The sequence below is a fragment of the Aspergillus oryzae genome, chromosome 8 (genome assembly GCF_000184455.2).
Source record: "Aspergillus oryzae RIB40 DNA, chromosome 8".
Lineage (NCBI taxonomy): Eukaryota > Fungi > Ascomycota > Eurotiomycetes > Eurotiales > Aspergillaceae > Aspergillus > Aspergillus oryzae.
Genome location: NC_036442.1, coordinates 519,505 through 539,270, shown reverse-complemented (window position 1 = coordinate 539,270; position 19,766 = coordinate 519,505). Strand labels below are relative to the sequence as shown.

The window sequence follows — 19,766 nt, the reverse complement described above, 5'->3', positions numbered from 1 at the left end:
CCGGCGTACAATCGAGACACCATTAAATCAGACTAAAATCTAACGAATCATTGAAAATTGTAGGGCTGTCTGTCTATTTCTGGACATTGTCAGGTGACTCCGTGTTAGCGTATAGATCGTTAGGGAGAACCAAGGTTCAAATCGAAGAGCTGGCAGCTTACAACCACTCATGCATTGTTTCTTGAGCCCGAGCTAAACATTGTTAGTAATATAATGTAAGCGTCATGATTATTTAAACACCATGAATTGTTGATCAGGCTATCCTTGACCATTAAATCATATTCCCTGCATCCTCTCACTACTAACTGATCTATGCACATTTAATATGTAAGTCTCCTCTCTCACACTATTCTTGCTTGTATTCCACTATAACGTCAATCAATATCTGAATCGGACGAACTAACACTCCCTCGTCTTTACCAGTTCAGTCACACGAAAGAACCACCTAAGTTCAGTACGCGCCACACATCTTATCAATAACAACAAAGAAGAAAAAAGCATATGACCTTGTATCCTCAGTTCTATCTTGCGAACCAATAATCAACCGAGAAACCATTCGGACAAGCAGAAATGGACGCAAAGAAAAATCTACTCTGCGCTCAGTTAGAGGGTCGTGAATCCCCAGCCCCCGAAAGTCAGACCGCTGAACAGCAAGAGCCTTACTGCTGGGGTAGGATGCCTCGCAGTTCGCAACAACCCGGGGAAATCCAAACAGAGGGGATTCCGGTTAATACCAAACCCTTTGTCTTGGAAAGTAATCCTGTTCATCCCCTTGAGGCACTGTTGTTGAGACAGTATGCGGGCGATAAGATGAGGCGTATGTCGGATTGATATTGTTACTTGGTCACATTTGAGTGGTGTTTCATTTCGACGAAAGGGCTAGTTGTCGTTGATTCTTGGTAGGACGACTCTTTGAAGAAAGGTGATGCACAAGAAAACATTACTACGTTTTATGACTCAAAAGTATGAGTGCATGTGTTGGGGTAAATGTCATATTAACTCAACTCTGGGAGAAATCATTAAGCTCCGATTATAAAGTGAACAAATATTATTCCTATCGCACTAGAGCTTTCCAAAGATGGGCTTCTCCTTCGATAATATAGATGAAATAGCAACTGGAACATCCTTGGTTTGAACCGCTGCGACATTATACGCTAGTTGGTATTGGAGCCCTATATGGAAAAAATTAGCAACTTGACCTAGGCTAAATATCAAAGGGAGAGATATGAAGTACCTTCAGCAACGGTGCGATCTCGGCTGTAATCCAAAAAGTGTTTGATTGTTTGTACCGCGACCGGGCTTTTCTCGCTCAGATTCCTTGCAACTCTGAATGCTTCACCGATCACATCATTCTTTGTTGGGAGGACAGTGCTCACGAACCCAACTCGGAGGGCCTCATCCGCATTGAAATTTCGGCCAGACATGGCTACATCTTTGACCCATGTATATGAGCCAACGACCTTTGGGAGCCGTGCGAGAATCCCAATGTCAGATGCAATGCCGATATCGACTTCTTTGACACAGAAGACGGTGTCTTTAGAACAGATTCGCATGTCCGCCGCCGAGCAGACGTCCATTGCCATGCCTAGTGCGTAGCCGTGCATGGCACAGATAACAGCTAATTAGTGTTAGCGTTCAGAGATCAGAACAATATACTCACGATGCTGTCTTCCATCTCATCTATGGGAAACTAGATAGGATGAACAGAAAAGGAAGATCTTACGTTTCTCACACCTCTCAATACTAGAAATACACTCCTGGAATTCAACCCCAAATCGTCGAAGAGTAGTGACTGCCCGTCTGCCTGGATCGACGATCTCGTCTGGCCGGGCCATAAATGGTGAATCTTTGTTGGAAACCCATTTCAGATCTATGCCAACCGAGAAACCCTTCTCACCGGATCCGGAGAAAACAATGGCACGAACGGACGGGTCTGTCGAGAGACGGTCAAAGACGGTTCGCATTTCCCGCCATGCACTAAACCCTATCAGTTTATCGTCGGTGGGATATAATTACGTCTTTGACGTACTCTTCCAAGAAGGCGTTCACGTGGCCTGGCCGATTGATCTCAACGTGAGCGATCCATGGCTCTGGTACAGTGACCTTGAAGTATTTATATTCTTTGTCTGACATATTGACAATGGAATTTCCAGGTTAATGATGTCCTTAGAGGGTCAGGGTTTTAGATAGTGAGCTCATTCGACACTCAAAACGTTTTCCGATTTGGTAACGTAGGTTAACCAGGGCGGCTTTCCTCGGCTTTGTGGATATAATGATTGAGGTCAGCCTCTGACCTGATCGTGCTACGCTATATATGAGCACAAGTGTGGGGGATAGCACCGAAGGTCTTGGCGATATCAGTCAACCGGAGGAGTTAATGCGCCGTATGGTGCGGGATTCCCCCACAATTCCCCACAGTTTATAACAACGTCGTATCAAGCCCTCTGATCTTGTCATCACATATCTTAGTCTATCCCGAACCTCGGCTGCTAGATATATACTCCTTGAGTTGATGTCCCCTTTGTTGATTAATAATAAACGTCTGGCCCTAGAAACAATTAGTATTTTAGAGTAATCTTGTATTATCCCCGAGCCAGTTCGATCATGTGCCCCCGCAATTGGAGGCAGTTATGCTATGGGGTGTCATATGTCGGAATAAAGACCATTTCCTGGTTCTCATGGCGTTACATAAATACTCTCGAACAAATATCTTCGCCTTCCCTTTGTTAAGTCGCAATTCCTGTGTCCAGAAGAAAAGTACCATACATTTTATATTTCTGAACAAATTCAAAAACGGCAGAATGCCTTTCAATACCGCGCTCACAAAAACACTGGGGATTAAAAGTGAGCCTTTTCAAGCATATTCGGCTGTATAATGGCAAGCTGACAACCCTAGTCCCCGTAGTGCAAGGAGGCATGCACTGGGTAGGGTACGCCGAACTAGCCGCTGCCGTCAGTAACGCAGGGGGACTTGGTCTAGTTAGTAAACCCTTTAGCTGCTCGCACGGCATCATAGACTAACATACCTGGTTACATGTTACTGCTCTGACGCAACCTACGCCGGACGATCTGCGCAAGGAAATTCGGAAATGTCGATCATTGACCAACAGGCCATTCGGCGTGAACATCACTCTCCTCCCCTCACTCATGCCACCAGACTACGGCGCCTACGTTCAGGCTATCATTGACGAAGGGGTCAAAGTTGTTGAAACGGCTGGAAATAACCCTGGGTCCGTTATTAGACCACTCAAAGAGGCTAATATCATCGTCATCCACAAATGCACGACTACACGTCATGCCAAGTCAGCTGTGAAACTAGGAGCGGACTTTTTATCGATCGATGGGTTTGAATGTGGTGGCCATGTTGGAGAGGATGACCTGACTAATTTAATCCTTTTAAACCGGGCAAGGCAGGTATTGAGTGTGCCGTTTATTGCTTCTGGGGGCTTCGCAGATGGACATGGTCTAGCTGCTGCGTTGGCGCTGGGAGCAGAGGGCATCAATATGGGGACACGTTTTATGTGTACGGTGGAAGCACCTATTCATATTAAGGTGAAAGAGGCGATAGTAGCAGCCCAGGAAACGGATACGGCATTGGTGATGAGGCGGTGGAAAAATACTACGCGATTATATGCGAACAAAGTGGCGAAGGACGCTCTGAAAGTCGAAACTCAGAGTGAGAGCGGAAAGTTTGAAGAGATTGCGCCGTATGTAAATGGGAAGCGCGGACAGCAGGTATTTTTGGAGGGGGACGTGGATTCCGGTGTAAGTTTCCTATTCACCTTGCTATGGTACATCCGAGTTAACTGTTGCATAGGTATGGACCGCCGGTCAGGTTATTGGACTGATCCACGACATACCTACGTGCGCTGATCTCTTAGCGCGAATTGAGCAGGAGGCTCTGACTTCGATGAAGAGGACAGAATCACTGTGGACCGGTGAAGCCTCTCAGAGTAGGCTTTAGACTCTGTCTTCAATCTGAAGTCTCCGCCTCGTCGACCTTAAAGATTCGACGTGCAACATTGCTATACGGCACCTGTTCATAAGCTTCATGAACTGTATTCACTCCTCGCAATCTAGCAATCTCAATAACCTGCTCTTTTCTGACAGCCACATGAAGAGTTGAAGTATCTTCGTTGGTGGTTACAGCTGCTTCATGTTGCCCAGTTAATTCTCTGATGCTCTCAGTCACCGTTTCCAGAGATTGATTCGTTGATCTCTGAAGTGTCACATCGACAGTAACTCGGTCCGTAGATGCATTGTCTCCTAGAAGCGAAGGCGAGACGTTTAATCCTGGATCTGCATAGCCCGCATGCTTGAGGAAATTGTGTCTCTCGAGTACTCCTGGGTAATCTCCGTGCGTCCAATCGTACATGGCTTGAAAACCATTGCCGCCGAGACGATGAAGACCTGTGAACCCAAGCTCGCGGAGAACATCTTTATGTCTCCGTGTAAGTGGACTCTGAAGCATGAACCAAACATATTCTGGCTTTTGCCCTTCTCACAGTACCTCGCGGGATTGCTTTTGTTTTACTGGAATGCTCTCAAGGTCAAAGGAGTTACCGATGATTTGCGAAAGAATGGTGGAACTTAGGAGAGCTGAACGGTAGTGATGGCGTCTAGTAATGCTTGTAGAGGTAATCGTAGAGGAGATAGCTCCGGTCTTAAAGATCTTGATGCATAATGATGCTTGATGAAGAGCAGAAATTATGCGAAACATTTTGACTCTATACCGCACGGAACTGAAGGGGAGTACGGGATTAAGAGGTACGAGCTATGGCTGTCTCACAGATTAGGGACTGCCGCAGCGTGGGGCGGAAGAGGCAGAAATATTCACGTAATTGAGAAGAGATGTTCACCTAATTAGCCCGATTTCTTTATTTCTAAGGCAGGCAGAGCTTATGCACATAGCCGCTTAGCTAAATGCTAAATTGACTGTAAGTCTACATAAGCTCAATATTAGTAGCCCACATGCAACAAGTTCACAGTTAGTCGACCTGAACATATTTGAGATTAGATTGCTTTCTATAAAGCCTGCAATGGCCCCTCATGTATGAAACTGGTTAGGCCTTGTAAGGGACTTGAAGCGTTTCCGATCTATTGATGTCGAGAACCACCGTGTTCGAAAAACACAGACGGCATGTTACTGAAATTAAGGCGTAAGGGGTTGATAGAGACAGGGAGGATCACAAAGCTCCTGCACGGCTGACCATCCAGCTGCGGATCAGGGGTCTCTCAATATCCGTTTCACTAGCGTCGTCCCTGTGGTCAGTTATCATTCTTCCTGTTGGGTGCTCTCTCTACATCAGTAGCCTTACAATTATTGTAGATATTCGTTCGACAAGGCATACATAGTGCGTCAGTGACGGTCCACTCTAGGTCAGGTTGAAGATAATATCAAAGGAAGAGAGAAGAAATATAATCCCGTCTTGGCCATCTGGGATCATCTTAGTCGGTAAGCAAGGACAGAAGTGAATGGATGTTTTATCATTTGCCCCTAAATGGCAAGAAGAGGAAAGTTCACGTAAATACATTAGCCTGGCTCTGGAGCGCCAAAAAAGTCTCTTTATCATGCCCAGGAATGACCTGTCCCTTGGTAATTCGTTGGAGGTGCTTGAGACGCTGTGTGCTCCTGAACCACGATGGGTGGTCTCGAGCCAACCAACCCTGAGGAATCCCATCCCGCCACTGGTATGAAGTCAGTAAAGCTATCAGTGTATGAAGCAAGGGTGACTAACATTCTCAATAACATGGCAATGATCACTAATAAAGAAGAAAGTCCCCGTGTTGAGCATGTTAATCTGCATGCCAATAAGACCATCCGTATGCCCAGGCAAATGATGCAGTGTGATACCCTGACAAAAGTCTAGTGTTTGATCATTGAACGTCTTCCAGTTCCTAGATCCCGTTAGCCATACTCCATACCAACCAAGGGGAAAGAGAAGCATACAGAGACAACTTAAGATAATGTTCCAAATAAACCCCAACATCCGCCCCCGTAGCAACAGACCAAAACGCATTCGTCAATTCCTTCTCATGTACCCAAACCTCGACATCCGTGCGATGCAAAAACTCATCAAGCCCACCCGCATGATCCAGATGCAAATGCCCAATGATAATCTTCTTGATATCATCTAATTTGTGTCCCGTTGCCTCAACAGCAGCCCGAAGCTCATGTCTCGGCTCGTACTTCACTCGTGCAAAGATATCGGCGATGGCAGGACCCCATACTGTGGGGTAATCTTTTCCGCTGCCGGTTTCCCAGAGGATCAGACCTTCGTGCGGGTGGTCGATTAAAATGCAGTACATGGGCATTTCGCAACGCTCATTGACGAAGGAGCCGGTCTCTGTGGACTTGGTGCTTGTGTTGCCGCCTCGGATTACGAACCCTTTGTCGCATTCCAGCCAGCCTACTTCAAGGACCTGGAACTTTGTGCCGGGTGGGCAGACGTTGGAGATGGCGTTGGGGACGGCGCCTTGGTCTAGTTGGGTTTGGATTCCAGCCATTCTGTCGTTGGTATAGGGTTGAAATGGATATTCTTGGCTATAGTCGGAATGTATAGTCAAAAATGAGAGAGATTCGTAGGATTCACGCAGGGAACGAAGTTATATGAAGTTTGCTATTGCTACGCCTACAGGGAAATGTGACAACCCCGCAGGGATACGTGATGTGCGAGACCAGAAATGAGCCCCGGACTGCGGGGAAACAAGTGGAGTAACAAATACGATAGTCATAGCTTCTATCCCTGCATTTGAGAATGGATATAGTATAACCCTTGTTGGCAATTCCGCTGGTCCGATTGGCCCCTGCCCGAGAAATTCAAGGCTAGCTCAAATAGTTGGTATCCTTCAAGCGCCTCATTATCCCAGCATTCCATTCATTGGCCATCAGGCACCAGATTCCACATTTTGAGGTCTGGAAGAGCCGCTAAGGTGTGACAGGGTGCTTCGATACACGTATTATGCAGCCAAATAAATAGCTAGCGGCCCGGGCCAGGATACCCCATGAGCACATTCTTGGCGAGCTAAGGGTCCATGCCCTTGTCTGTGACGGCGTTTGCATAAGGTATACATGTCCATTCGCACGTTTGGAACGCTTAACTATATCCTATAGTTGTGATCTAACAATGTTTCTAGCTAATGGTATGCGGTTACTGCGCTGGGTTTGTGTATCATTCAGGTAGAAGCAATCAAGGGGAGAAGTGTGGATAATTTGGGGATCATAACGGCCTCGGTGGGGCTTCCTACCCCAATTTGGGGTCCACTCAGTACTTTTGTCTCCTCTACCCTCTGACCTGGTAACAATTTAATGTTGATTATCAACATTACTTAAAATATGAAATTTATGACCATTTGTTATTTATCAAGTTTGAACAAGTTTCCCGATGTCCGGATACACGTCATGCCTTCTCTGAAAAGTTATGGGAATTGCCATGCGACTTCGCTTGATGGTTTCCGGGTGCAACAGAGCATAAGCAATGTCCTCGCTTTGGTTGGTACCAGCAACAACTTGACCCATCGGATCAGTAACCATGCCATATCCCTAGGCAGGATATGAGGAATTTGGGTCTCTCGATCGTGAACACAAAATGGTGCACTTGGTTATCCACCGCACGAGCACGACCTAGGAGCTCCCAATGTAGAGGCCCGGTAGTGGTGTTGAACGCTGATGGGTAAACTAGCGCGAATGCTCCCTGTCGGGCTGCGATAGTACTTAGTTCGGCAAATCGCATATCATAACAAACTCCGAGGCCGATCTGCCCATATCCCTCCAGGTCCACGGTCGTTGTCTTCTTCCCAGCGGACAGAGTATCTGATTCATGGAATGACATGCCGCCAGGGACGTCCATGTCGAACAAGTGCATCTTACGATGGAATGCAATCAGTTCTCCTTTGGGAGAGAGTATACTGCGCAGGTATTGTAGATGTTGCCAGATGTGTCGCATTCAGGAACACTGCCACCGATGATGAATGCACCGGTATCCTTGGCTATTTGTGCCAATGCAACGAAGCTAGGTGACTTTCGCCGGGTCGGGTGATGCCGATAATGGCTCGGCATATTCGCGAAACTTCGTGGCGGAATATGGAGAGTTGAAGCATTCTGGAAGGATAATCAGTGAAGCACCTTTGGACGCTGCTTGCAAAACCTTCTGTGTCGCGTTGGCAAGATTTTGCACTTTGCCGGTACCTGGGATACATCATTTAACTGCATTCTAGCGCCACAGTCAGATGTACCTACTCCAACGGGTTGGAGGAATTCCGTTGGAGTTTTGAGATGCTACTCCAAATGTTCAAGAACCCCATGCTTAGCAATAGAATCTTCCCCATATTCCTAATGCAGTGCGCGGGAACGAGCAAAGATTTCGGATGATCGACCGAATAATTTTCAACCGATACCAAGTCGGATCTAGAGGAACTGGGCGTGACTACGGTGGTGACCAATTGACTCATTCTACCACGACGCTATATCTTCCAAATTGCCCCTTCCCATCTCAACTAGCAGTGCAATTGTATCTAGAGTCAACAAACCACACAGTCCCCGGAAAGCAACACCATGGCCGACTTAGACACTTGTCTCCCGCTCACAGTAGATCCATTTCATACTGCACACCGTTCGATCAGTCTATACATTCACCGTACCCCGGTACTGACGTCGAAAACCCTTGATCGCATCGCCTCAACGCCTCAAGAAAGATCCGCCCTCGAGGGCACACATTTCGAAGACCAGGAGCCGGCCAAGCCAGTCTTCCGGCTCTATTTCAAATGCGAGAAATTCCAGAAGATAGGGGCACTTAAAGCTCGGGGTGCGTTCCATGCCGTGCTGAGATTATTTTCTGGGTTGGGTCTAGAGGAGGTGCGCAAGCGTGGTGTAACCACCCATAGTTCTGGTATGAAGCTCAATGCCCATCAGAATGGGGATTGTTACTTACTTCTGTCAAAAGGGAACCATGCTCAAGCACTTGCACTTGCGGCGGCTACCTTGAAGATTCCCGCCCACATCGTCATGCCTTCGATCTCGACATCATCTAAAATCGCTGGCACGAAGGCTTACAACGTCCGCGTTCTTTTCGGTGGCTCTACGGAGCCCGAACGCGTAGCTGTAGTCAATGAAGTTATTAGGTAGACTTGTGCTATCCTCGTGCCACCGCACGACCACCCAGATATTATCCTGGGTCAAGGTACCGCAGCGCTTGAACTCGAAAAGCAAGTAGCGGCCTTGATGAAAGATGTCGATACTGAGGTGGATATCAAGAAAGATCATCCATTAAATGTAGTTATCACACCGTTGGGGGGCGGTGGTCTATTGGCGGGGACAGCCACCTAATTCTCGAATATACCATCAACTCATGTCTTCGGAGCAGAACCTTCGTTTCAGGGCGGCGATGATGGTCGACACGGTCTCGCTGCTGGGTCCCGCATTCCCACTGTCAGTACTCTCACAATTGCGGACGGTTTGCGAACACCAGTTGGGGAGATTAACTGGACCGTTATCCCCGATCAGAAAAAGGTGAGAGGGGTCTTCGCCGTGACAGAAGATCAAATTAAGGATGCTATGAAGCTCGTCCTGGAAAGAATGAAGCTTGTCATTGAGCCGAGTGCTGCTGTGCCCTTGGCAGTTGTGCTGTTCGACGAGGAATTCCGAACCATTGCCGAGAAAGAGGGAGGAGAGAAGGGCTGGGATGTTGGTGTGATTTTCTCAGGGGGGAATACTACAGTGGAGGCAATCTGGAATTTGCATGGTAATCGATGAGACGGAATAAATGGAGAGTCGGGGTCATCATGGTTGATAATGTCATTAAGGCGATGCAACTAACTAGACTGCAGCTTGAGTTATTTCGGCTGCTCATGATTGAAAAGGTATTACTTTATTTCAATTGACCTTTACGAGGTAAGTTATAAAACTCTTCATATTGGATAAGACGTATGATATAAGCCACAGTACAGCGAAGGTGCATTGTGGAATAAATTATTTCCAGGATATGCAAAGCTGCTAGGCATCTATTCTCACAGCAGTCTCAGCTATGCGGGTACCAAACCTCAGGAAGCGATGCAACATCTGATCAAAGAGATCGAGGGCTGCAAAGAAGGTCTGCAACGTCATCTCCAGTTCTTCCCCTTAAAGGACCTTGTAATTAGTGTAGGAGCAACAACACAAGCACTATCGTCGCAGTTTCTGCTGCAGGATGGTTATCCAGATCCCGAGCTGAACACTTTGAGGAACCTGCTTGCGAACCCCTTCGGAAATGATTTAGATGCAAAAGTGAAGATAGAAATCCATGCTGGAGTATACCCGCTGCTCAATATGCAACAATTTTCAACAAATGCCAGCATAGAGATGGGACGCCCTGAGGACGATATTGCTATCTTAGTGCTTGCAGAAGTTTGTAGTGTCTGCAACGATGGCGAAAGGCCTCGCCCAGAAGCGCTTCTCGTGGCCGGAACCTTGGCGCTTGGGAGACCAGTCTCATTCACACGTCCGATTGTGGAGCGTATCAGCCAGGAGCACTCCATCGTGTCTTGGGAGGAGAAACAGGCCGATTCATCAGGTATTCCCCGGTCCAGGACCGTGCTGTATGTAATCTAATCATACTTGTCACTTTGTCATCCATTTCAGCTTTATTTCCGATATATTTGAAGATGACACATACCCACAGCATCAATGCTTTAGAAACTTGAAGGCCGTGCTGGAATCCGCCGGGTCCATCCTGGAGAAGACGGTCGAAGTAAAGGTTTTCCTGTCAGATATGGAGGACTTTGAGAAGATGAATGAGGTTTACTTGCAATGGTTTGGTGACATCAAGCCCGCTAGAACGTAAGTAGTCACCAGCCGCCCGAGTACAAGTCCCAGTTCTATATATGCAAGTTCCGTCATCATGGTAAGATTCGCAAGAGCTCAGCAATAATTCCAATCAAACAGTGGCGTGGCAGTCAAGTCAATTCCGGAATACACCGACATTGAGATGAAGTGTGTCGCGCTCATGTAATTCGAAAAACCCAAGACGAAATGATTTAGCGTGACTATCCATCTTAAGCAGGAATTTGAGGATTTCCCGAGTTTACCTAGTCTTTGTATTTGTATTATTGGAAGGACGGGGGCATTACATACTCTACCCGCCGGTGCACTCAAATTCTTCACCATTCACTAGCTCAGCGAACTCCTGGTAATAATAAAAGTCGCCACTGACTTGCCTAGATGATATATTCTATGTAACGATAGCCTTCAAAATGCTTTACACTGAAAGCGCGTATAGGAATTTGTGTGCCTCCCCAATAGATTGGCCAACGCTTATACCCTACGTTACTCTGGCCAGTTGTTCTGTATAGAGGTAGTAGGCCATACCTGGTATGCAGTAAGTGATGAAACGGCAAAGCTTTTGACTAGGAATCTTCTTATCTTACGAGAAGTATAATTATACTATGTATGTATCATAAGGCCAGATATTATATTCATCGGGCTGCTGGCCCGATTCGACATGAACATCACTGGCTATTTTACAACGAATCCTTTATCATCGGCTTCATTGTCGTGATAATGATCATACCCAAGGTATTGCTGACCTATCGTGTCGAGGAATTGAGGTACGTTTGGTGCGTGCCTGGCGTTTCACTCGATGGCAGCCTTTTGGAGGTTGGTATAGAAGTCCGAATTAAATGGTCTATCATTTACATTCATAAAATGACATCGACACCTGTGTCGTGATCAGCGGAAGTCAGATAAACTACGATCAAGTCACTAACCAGCACATTGCTCGGAAAACCATGGCTATAGTTGCCTCCCTTATCTCATCCGAGTCGACTGAATCATATCCCCTGATACCTTCACAGCGGACTACCACATCAAACTGATCCCCTAGAGTTCCAGCGGACATCCCGTTGGCATGCATGATTGCGCGTCGTTTTCCCCGTTCGCGGAAACTAGCTTCAATGACGTTTAGGTTATCAAACAAGGCCTCCATCGTGGCCCGCCACTGCATGATCGGTCCTTTCCGCGTCTTATTCGCCTTTCCTGACTGCCCATTGTTGTTCTGTTCGATGGCAAACTCGAAAAACGCACAAACGAGGTCGAAGTACAAGTTGGTGTATATACCAATAGCTGCGTCCTTCCTGCGGATAAGAGAGGAGAGCTCCTCTTGTACCATGTCTATATAGTCGTGCACCTTGTGAAAAAATATTTCCGCCTCTTTATTATTATCGTTCTCGAAATGAGCCCATGCTGAAGCTTCACCTTGACATACTGTCCAGTAGTTCAAGTCTTGTACTCCGGTATTTGCACGTCGAGGATACTGCCGGAGGTCATCGATCGCTGCTGCGATCTTTCGGACAAGCGTTCCAGGGCGTCTCTCTTGTACCATGTTGTCAAGATGGCTACAGCTCTGTATGACACGATCCACAGTTTCTCTAAAACTATCCGTAATGTTGGGACGTGCAAAAGGCCCAATGGTGAACTGGTGGGGCTTTGGAACACGTACAGCATAGGTGAAACGATCGCTAATGACTGTCGAGAGCAATGGCACCAGACAATGGACGAAAGTAGATGAAGCGGCAGGGCGTTGGTGAATCCACATTTGCTGTAGCCGGGTCTCCCAGGCTGCAGCATCCCCAACTCTGATCGGCAAGTACCCGGGAAGAAGGTCGTCATCCGGGACTATGTGTCCATAGAACATGGCGACTGTGGCTTCGTGGATGATGAATGTCTCCATTCGGGGGAATCGGAACCCCGGTGGCGATTGTTCTCTCTGCTCATACCGCAGCTGGGGAAGTTCCTTTTCAGTCAGGGCGAGACTGTTTCCAATCGCTTGAAATCCCCCTCTCGGGGGCAGACTATCCACTCCCGCCGAGGCTCCTTGCTGCTCCAACCTTCCTGGGGTGCCCATAAATGGCCCACAATTCCATTGGAGGCCCAGCAGACGGCCAAACACGGCAAGGTCCCGGAGTGAAACTGTGCCTGTCAAGATATTGGCTGTTCCCGGAAGGTCATCCCAGGTACACGGCTCGAATTTGACACAGATACCAAAGTGTCTATTTGGCTCTACGCTGTGGTCTGCCTTAGCAGAAAGGACATATCCGGATCCATCTTCTAACTCCCGGTCATCAATCTGATCACTGTCCGAAAGTTGGTCGTAAAGCCTTGATGTTTCAGAATCTCGATCAGTTCCAGCATGTAATGACGACGAAACTGTCTGCATTCGTCTATTCGAGAGGTCATTGAACATTTTAATATGCTGTAGAAACAATGTCCAGGAAACATGGGTGCGCACGTCACTAAAGTCATCACCAAGCTGGCTAATCAGAATAGACTTCCCCAAGTACTTAGACTGCCAGGCGTTATCTTTCCGTACGGGGGGAATCAGATCCAGTACATTCCATGAAGGAGATGGCGGAGCTGGCGCATTAAACTTCGCATCAGCAAAACCGATATAAATATGGGGCCGGACAAATGTGGTCTCAAATCGGAACTCCCGCCAGATATACCGTCGATGTCGGAAGCGAGACCAGTCGCCGATGAACCGCCTCGAACAACGATTGTATCCATATGCGGTTGTGAAATATTGCTGTAGCAACTGGGACGCTGTTGCAGCCAACGCGATTATAGATACTACAAATGCCGTGAGGGCTATAGAGTCACTTGTATCCAGCATGTTCTCAAGCAAATATACCTTACAGGATTCCGCGGTTAGTAGGCTCGAGGCGGTACAGCATTCTTCGCAAACCTTGATACCCTTACTATGGAGTTAAATATACAGGTCGTGGGAGATGGTAGGTAAAAATTAAGTCACCATGTACCGTCAGTCGTTGATGCGGAACGGAAAACACACACACACACAGAGAGAGAGAGAGAGAAGGAGAACCCACCGCTACTCTCTTGGGTTTCACGCTAAGTGATTATTACAATGACACTAAAGCTCGGCTATCGCAGCATCTCCCAGTGACTGGTCCAACCTAACGCCCATCGCTTCTCCGGAGGACGATCGTAATAAGATCTCTGGTACGGCTAAGCCATGGTGACCCACCCCACCGATAAGCGCGTCTAGATAACGATGCTTGATACAGTAAACCCCGCTATAAGCAAACCCGATATAGGGAATTTACGCGTTATAAGCAATCTAATTGATTACCATACAAAATTGCTTCAAAAGGAACATAGTGGGTCATCTTGACCAATTACGTACTCTTAAAAATAAAAACAAGAATCACGTGTCCACTATCTTTTAGTATCTTTAGGTTTAAAATCCTACCTGTACAACACATCAATACGGTATTGACAATATCTAATGTATATATTTCTATACTACACAACAATTTCTTATAATAATACCCTCCACTACGCAAAAGATCAATAATTATACAATACAAATTATATATTATATATACTACTTAAAATCCTGATTTCTACTAGTCTATATAGAAATTTCACTATAAGCAGTCCCCCGATATAAGCAATTTGAAGGGCTTGCTGAATTGGTTGCTTATGACGGGGGTTTACTGTAGATAAGTATCCACCTTCTGGTCCCTGGCACCAATGGCTACAAAGTTAAGCACTGCCACAAAGTCAAAGTACACGACTGTAATAACTTGGATGTCTGGCCTTAGTCTAGGGATATCATCCCTGTGAGTTCGAGAGCTAACAAACAAGACCTGAGAGCTCGGTACCAAGTATTAGAGTGCCCTTGTTTGTCTTTCAATTGGTCTGCGTCTAAGAGAAACGCTATTTTTGATCAGATCAGTGTAATATAGATATTTTTGGATCAACGATTGCTCACTTGATTTTCTGACTCTGCTTTCAACGGGGTCCGTTACACATTTTACAATGTACCATCCCATGGCTCCAAACCAAACGGGCTGCCAAAGGTGAATGGAATGTTTGTCCCTCCAGAGCCGTTACATAATCCTTTCGGGCCCGACTGAGGCGACACCGGGTAAACCTAAAGAAGGGCTGGAGTAGTAGTGGCGAGCCTAATGTTGTCTGGGGCAGAGAAGGCACAGCCAATGAACCATCGCCGATCAATGTAGCTCAATCTCTCACATTCCATGACACGGTTACTATTGTACAAGCCCTCAGGCTGTGGGGCTTTGGCCCCTAGGGAAAGGATCCAAAGAGATGAGCCTCTGCTAGATCATGTCCTGATAGTTACCCGCTCAGCCGTTATATTGTCACTAGATGGTCTTGTCTTTAAAAACTCTCTAGCCTCCCAATTCAGCATTCTGCTGACCGAAAAAGTAAATAGGTACAATCAATATATTCATTACCAGCGTTCTGATTGTTATTTTTCTCATTTTCTTTTCCTTGTGCACATGTCTCATACCATGACGAAGGTTTTCCGTGCCTGCGTGGTACTTACATTATTCCTACTCGCCAATGCCGCTGACGACCGCACCTGCTACTATTTGGATGGCTCCACTGCGAACAATCATGTCCCTTGCACTACAAATTCCGTCACAAACTGCTGTGGCTCAAACGATATCTGCCTGAGCAATGGACTATGCTATCTTCAAGGGTCACAAGGACTATCCCTATCGCGAGGGACCTGCAGTGACAAGAATTGGGGGACTGAATGCTATAAGCCATGTTGTACGTCGAAAGATACCGTGATTCTAGGAGAGAGAAATCCGTGAATTCAGTTAACGAGACAATTACTAACTCCCATTTGATGCTAGCCAGCTACAGACGTAATACCGGAATGCCGATTATGAACATCGGCTACAATTACTCCTCAACGCAGTACTGCTGCGGCACGGTGATCGTCGACAACAACGCTGTGGGCTGCAAATATGAAGACCCGTTTGAACTGACAGAAGCCACGGTTATTCCCGGGGTGGCTTATCTGGCGAACAACGGTGTGAGTGGGAACTCTACTTCATCGCCGTCATCGTCATCGTGCATCGCGGTCGAGGCCGGCGTGAGTATCCCGCTTGGGGTGATTGCTATTGCTGCTGGGATATGGGCTCTTTGGGAACGGCGCCGTGGCCGTCGCCAACTCCGGAACTATTCTCCAATGAGTGATGCCGAGGGAACTGTGTCAGTGGCACCCGCGCCGAGTCACCAGCATCAGACAGCAGAGCTCGGTGGGCAGGGGGTGGCGATGTCGTTACCAGAGTTGATGGACACCAGGACGGAATATCGAGAAGCCCCCAGTAAGCCCTGATAAATGCTCCGGAAGTGGTGTATATATCTTGTTAGCTTTTATATGATGAAAACATGACACTAGGTGAAACTGGTCATAGCACGATAAGAATAATAATAATGCATAGAACGCTGTATTCCAAGAGTGCAAAAGGGGAATGTTGAGGGGAAATAAGCCATCCCACGAATACTGAAGAGCATTGTCATAGATGGAGCGATATTGTACACGAAATAAAATATGCTCCGCTTTACTTCCATTAGTCAAGACCCTAGAATAGAGGTTTAACTGAGAAATACGACTGGTATATAGGGGAGACACATCGTAGTGTTCTGGTAGTGATATATTAGGCTATAGCATTACGTATTATCTGAGTCGTTTATTGCCGTTAGTCTTTCGAAGTTGGTGGAGCCTTTTATTAGAAGACCCGCTTGTACCGGCGTTGTGTTAATTATCTCATCTGATCATAAATCACACAAGATGGGCAAATATTCAAATAGCAAAACGGGAAATGACCAGCACAAAATAAAACCAAAGCTGCCTGTGCTACGTTTCTTGTGCATTGGCAAAATACGGCAGCATAGAGGGATCAACACTAGGCTCTGGGTTGCTTAGCCACCGAACTCTCTGCATTGGCTATTCCAGCAGATTCCATTGTATCCTCACTTGCAGCATGGGGTGACCTAATATTGCATCGGGATTTCACCGTCGCCCAGGGTTGGGGCTACACCCACTCCATTTAAGGAGCATCAACAATGGTGAGCGATGCTTCCTTATAATAAGCAATGATAGCACCTGATAGACAAGAACGTTCGCCACTGATCCCGTATGTCTGCCTTGATAGATGAGAACAGACATAAAACTGATATGGTAGAAGGATGAGACCGGTCATGGCGTAGAGTGGCGCCAAGGCTAGGCAAATATTGTTCGTCTAAGGATGGACTACACATACGTATATATGGAAGTAACTTGGATTTTGTTTACACCAGCCTGGGTCTTGTTCTTGCCCTGAAAGATGACAACCAGCCGCTTGGAACTGTTTTAGATCTCCATCTGTTATCTAAGCGCGCTTATCTGCCATAAGAAAATTATGGCACTGACCTGGAGTGGTATTCGTTCGAGTGATCATTGAGTTCGGGTAAATGTATAGGCGGTCAAACCAGGCGTAACAGGTTATAAAGATCCGTGGTGAGAGAATAGAGCTTCCAAGGGAAGGAGGATTCGTCTGGTCTCGACGTGTGGGGAATGATCGTAAATTCTCCTATTTGTTGAGACTGAAAACAACGAAATAAAATCCTCATGATTGTGGGGACGGGTTTGCTTGTTATGGAGTGTGCTCGAAGGAAAGTTTGGCATTCTCACCTTTTGATAGGGTGAAGTAGAACGCGTAAGAGCCCCAACGTCCAAGCCTTTCTGCACTGCCTCAAAAGACAAAGACCTCCCATACGTGCTTTAGATTCAACCCCCAGGGCTGACTAGTCTCATGGACTGTCTAACTACGAATCCCGGCAACCTTCATGTTTGTTTGTACGAGAAGAGGATGATCCCAATATAGCATCATCGAACAGAATGTGTTGGACGCCTGATGTAGACTCAGCTCCCATTCTGCTTTCTCTGCGGAGACCGCAATGTGAGTATATAAAGAGGATACGACACATTCCAAGCACAATACCGACCATTGAAGTTCTCCCACAAATCTGATAACATGCGTCTCCTTCTCATCGCGCCTCTCTTCTCTGCTGTCTCTTACGGAGCACAGGCTACAAATTCATCTATCTCTATATGTCCCCCGGCTACCAAGCCCGCCAATGCCTCCGACGCAATTCCAGCCACGTTTCCTGGATATGCATTTGAGGAGTCCTCCTTTGTATATTACGCGGGAAATAAGACGAATCCCAACCGTATCTCTCAAAATCTGATACGGGCAGTTTCGCAGAAGACCAAAACTCGCCCGGTCATCCGAGTGGGAGGGACATCGCTGTAAGATAGAGCAGTGGCCGGCCTGGGGTCAACACTAACTGATAGTAGGGACCGTGCCACATACGATCCAAATCTATCCGACCCCATCTACAATCCCGATCCGAACAGCGGCATTCCGACACACTTGAAAATTGGACCGTCCTTCTTCGACCTTTTTGCCAACTTTCCGGAGGCAAAATATGTCATTGATATCCCCATGTACCATGATAATCTGAGCAACTCCATCCTGTTCGCTGCTTCAGCGAACAAAAGAATCGGCGCATCCAACATCTATGCCTGGGAGATTGGTAATGAGCCTGACAACTACGGGAATACTGGCGCGGATTGGAACGAGAAACAATTCAGCGAGAAGTGGGGAAATTGGTCCAAGGCTATATCGAAAGCGCTCAACGCTTCATTAGATTCACAAACCTACCAGGCCGTTGCCTTGTCCTCACAGACTGGGGTTACTGGTACACCTGGCGGGGATGCAGACTCGTGGAAAATGTACGTCCTCTCGCTCATGGTGTTTCAAGGTGATACTTACCAGAAGAAAATTCAGAGGGGAGATTTTTAAGCAAGGGGGTATGGAACAATACAAGGAGAGAATGAAAACCGTTTCTATGCATTAGTGAGCCATCCCTTGCTACACGTTCTTATACATATACTCACTATACTGGTACAGTTACCAAATCAAGGCCAACGAAACGTCAGATTTACAAGGTAGGTTCTCTATATCAGCCTGTGATTCATTAACCTAATGACCGAGATAGCGGACTTGATGAACCACGACGAAGTCATCAAGGGCACAGCCTTCATCAAAACAGCGCTACAGAACTTGGCGACAATCGGAGTTGATGTCCCCATTGTCCTTGGCGAAGTGGGAAATACACTCGGTAATGGGTCATCGGGTGTAAATCTGGAAGGAGTTCTGGGGTCTGCCTTGTGGGAGGTAGACCTCTCGCTGTACACTATGTTTCTGGTAAGATGACCATCTGAGAAAGGAATGCTCCTCTAATCTTGACTGACTCTGGTGTAAGGGAGTTCATGGTATCAGTATGCAGTCGGGAACCAAATTTCCCTTTGCGCTCTGGCACCCGCAATATAGCAACACTGCCGGTGCTGTACTGCCAGCCTTCTACGCGCAGATCTTCGCGGCAGAGTTCATCGGCTCTCATGGAAATGTTACTGTGGCAAATATCGACCTTGGACAGCCACATCTATCCGCATATGCTGCTTACGAGGGAGCTAACTTGGCTCGACTCGCCATTATTAACCTCGAGCTGTGGGATGGCCGCCATGAAAGCCAGGAAAAGCGCCACTCCAAGCAGATGCTGCTCCACGTGCCCGCTGGTACCGACAGTGTCACAGTGAAACGGCTAACTAGTCCAGCGGGGGGTATGGCCAGAAGTTCTAACCAGATCACATGGGGTGGGATGCAGTGGACTTACGAGAACGAGGGCAGAGGGGAAAATGTTTCTACTGGCGCAGAGAGATTGACTGTTAAGGATGGTACCGTGCACATCGCCGTTAACGCAAGCGAAGCTGCTATGGTCTTCTTTTGAGGGATTCATTGCTTCTTCACCAGATCTATGTAACAGAATACCAGAGTTCTGCTCAATGTTGGTAAACTCTTCCAGTACAATGTATAGCAGGGCCAGTCAATGTAAGCGAGAACCAGCGCTA

General features: G+C 47.0%; 9 protein-coding genes across 9 annotated transcripts; 5 read left to right on the top strand and 4 right to left on the bottom strand.

Moving 5' to 3' along the window:
* Positions 1 to 1,062: 1,062 nt before the first annotated feature.
* On the bottom strand, positions 1,063 to 1,964 carry AO090103000285 (uncharacterized protein; the record flags this gene model as incomplete). Its single annotated transcript, XM_001826813.3, has 3 exons — positions 1,063 to 1,172; positions 1,235 to 1,618; positions 1,724 to 1,964. The coding sequence occupies 3 exons, from the start codon at positions 1,962 to 1,964 to the stop codon at positions 1,063 to 1,065; spliced, it is 735 nt and encodes a 244-aa protein (XP_001826865.3).
* An 837-nt stretch (positions 1,965 to 2,801) lies between these two features.
* Positions 2,802 to 3,964, top strand: AO090103000286 (NAD(P)H-dependent flavin oxidoreductase; the record flags this gene model as incomplete). The annotated part of the gene is made up of 4 exons (XM_023233352.1): positions 2,802 to 2,844; positions 2,897 to 2,979; positions 3,079 to 3,765; positions 3,818 to 3,964. The coding sequence occupies 4 exons, from the start codon at positions 2,802 to 2,804 to the stop codon at positions 3,962 to 3,964; spliced, it is 960 nt and encodes a 319-aa protein (XP_023093894.1).
* A 1,556-nt stretch (positions 3,965 to 5,520) lies between these two features.
* On the bottom strand, positions 5,521 to 6,507 carry AO090103000287 (N-acyl homoserine lactonase family protein; the record flags this gene model as incomplete). The annotated part of the gene is made up of 3 exons (XM_001826815.3): positions 5,521 to 5,688; positions 5,739 to 5,898; positions 5,951 to 6,507. The coding sequence occupies 3 exons, from the start codon at positions 6,505 to 6,507 to the stop codon at positions 5,521 to 5,523; spliced, it is 885 nt and encodes a 294-aa protein (XP_001826867.1).
* An 856-nt stretch (positions 6,508 to 7,363) lies between these two features.
* Positions 7,364 to 8,304, bottom strand: AO090103000288 (uncharacterized protein; the record flags this gene model as incomplete). Its single annotated transcript, XM_023233351.1, is given in 5 exon segments — positions 7,364 to 7,543; positions 7,599 to 7,908; positions 7,957 to 8,012; positions 8,022 to 8,188; positions 8,283 to 8,304. Coding segments are annotated over 5 exon segments (735 nt in total).
* Positions 8,305 to 8,554: 250 nt separating this feature from the next.
* AO090103000289 (uncharacterized protein) lies at positions 8,555 to 10,817 on the top strand (the record flags this gene model as incomplete). The annotated part of the gene is given in 6 exon segments (XM_023233350.1): positions 8,555 to 9,112; positions 9,125 to 9,299; positions 9,363 to 9,740; positions 9,859 to 9,889; positions 9,946 to 10,572; positions 10,616 to 10,817. The coding sequence occupies 6 exon segments, from the start codon at positions 8,555 to 8,557 to the stop codon at positions 10,815 to 10,817; spliced, it is 1,971 nt and encodes a 656-aa protein (XP_023093896.1).
* Positions 10,818 to 11,726: 909 nt separating this feature from the next.
* AO090103000290 (uncharacterized protein) lies at positions 11,727 to 13,640 on the bottom strand (the record flags this gene model as incomplete). The annotated part of the gene is made up of 1 exon (XM_001826818.1): positions 11,727 to 13,640. The coding sequence occupies one exon, from the start codon at positions 13,638 to 13,640 to the stop codon at positions 11,727 to 11,729; it is 1,914 nt and encodes a 637-aa protein (XP_001826870.1).
* A 1,666-nt stretch (positions 13,641 to 15,306) lies between these two features.
* AO090103000291 (uncharacterized protein) lies at positions 15,307 to 16,298 on the top strand (the record flags this gene model as incomplete). Its single annotated transcript, XM_023233349.1, has 3 exons — positions 15,307 to 15,571; positions 15,622 to 16,134; positions 16,252 to 16,298. The coding sequence occupies 3 exons, from the start codon at positions 15,307 to 15,309 to the stop codon at positions 16,296 to 16,298; spliced, it is 825 nt and encodes a 274-aa protein (XP_023093897.1).
* A 1,528-nt stretch (positions 16,299 to 17,826) lies between these two features.
* AO090103000292 (uncharacterized protein) lies at positions 17,827 to 18,657 on the top strand (the record flags this gene model as incomplete). The annotated part of the gene is made up of 2 exons (XM_023233348.1): positions 17,827 to 18,101; positions 18,150 to 18,657. The coding sequence occupies 2 exons, from the start codon at positions 17,827 to 17,829 to the stop codon at positions 18,655 to 18,657; spliced, it is 783 nt and encodes a 260-aa protein (XP_023093898.1).
* A 183-nt stretch (positions 18,658 to 18,840) lies between these two features.
* Positions 18,841 to 19,645, top strand: AO090103000293 (glycosyl hydrolase family 79 C-terminal domain-containing protein; the record flags this gene model as incomplete). The annotated part of the gene is made up of 2 exons (XM_001826821.3): positions 18,841 to 19,062; positions 19,121 to 19,645. The coding sequence occupies 2 exons, from the start codon at positions 18,841 to 18,843 to the stop codon at positions 19,643 to 19,645; spliced, it is 747 nt and encodes a 248-aa protein (XP_001826873.3).
* Between the last annotated feature and the right edge of the window lie 121 nt (positions 19,646 to 19,766).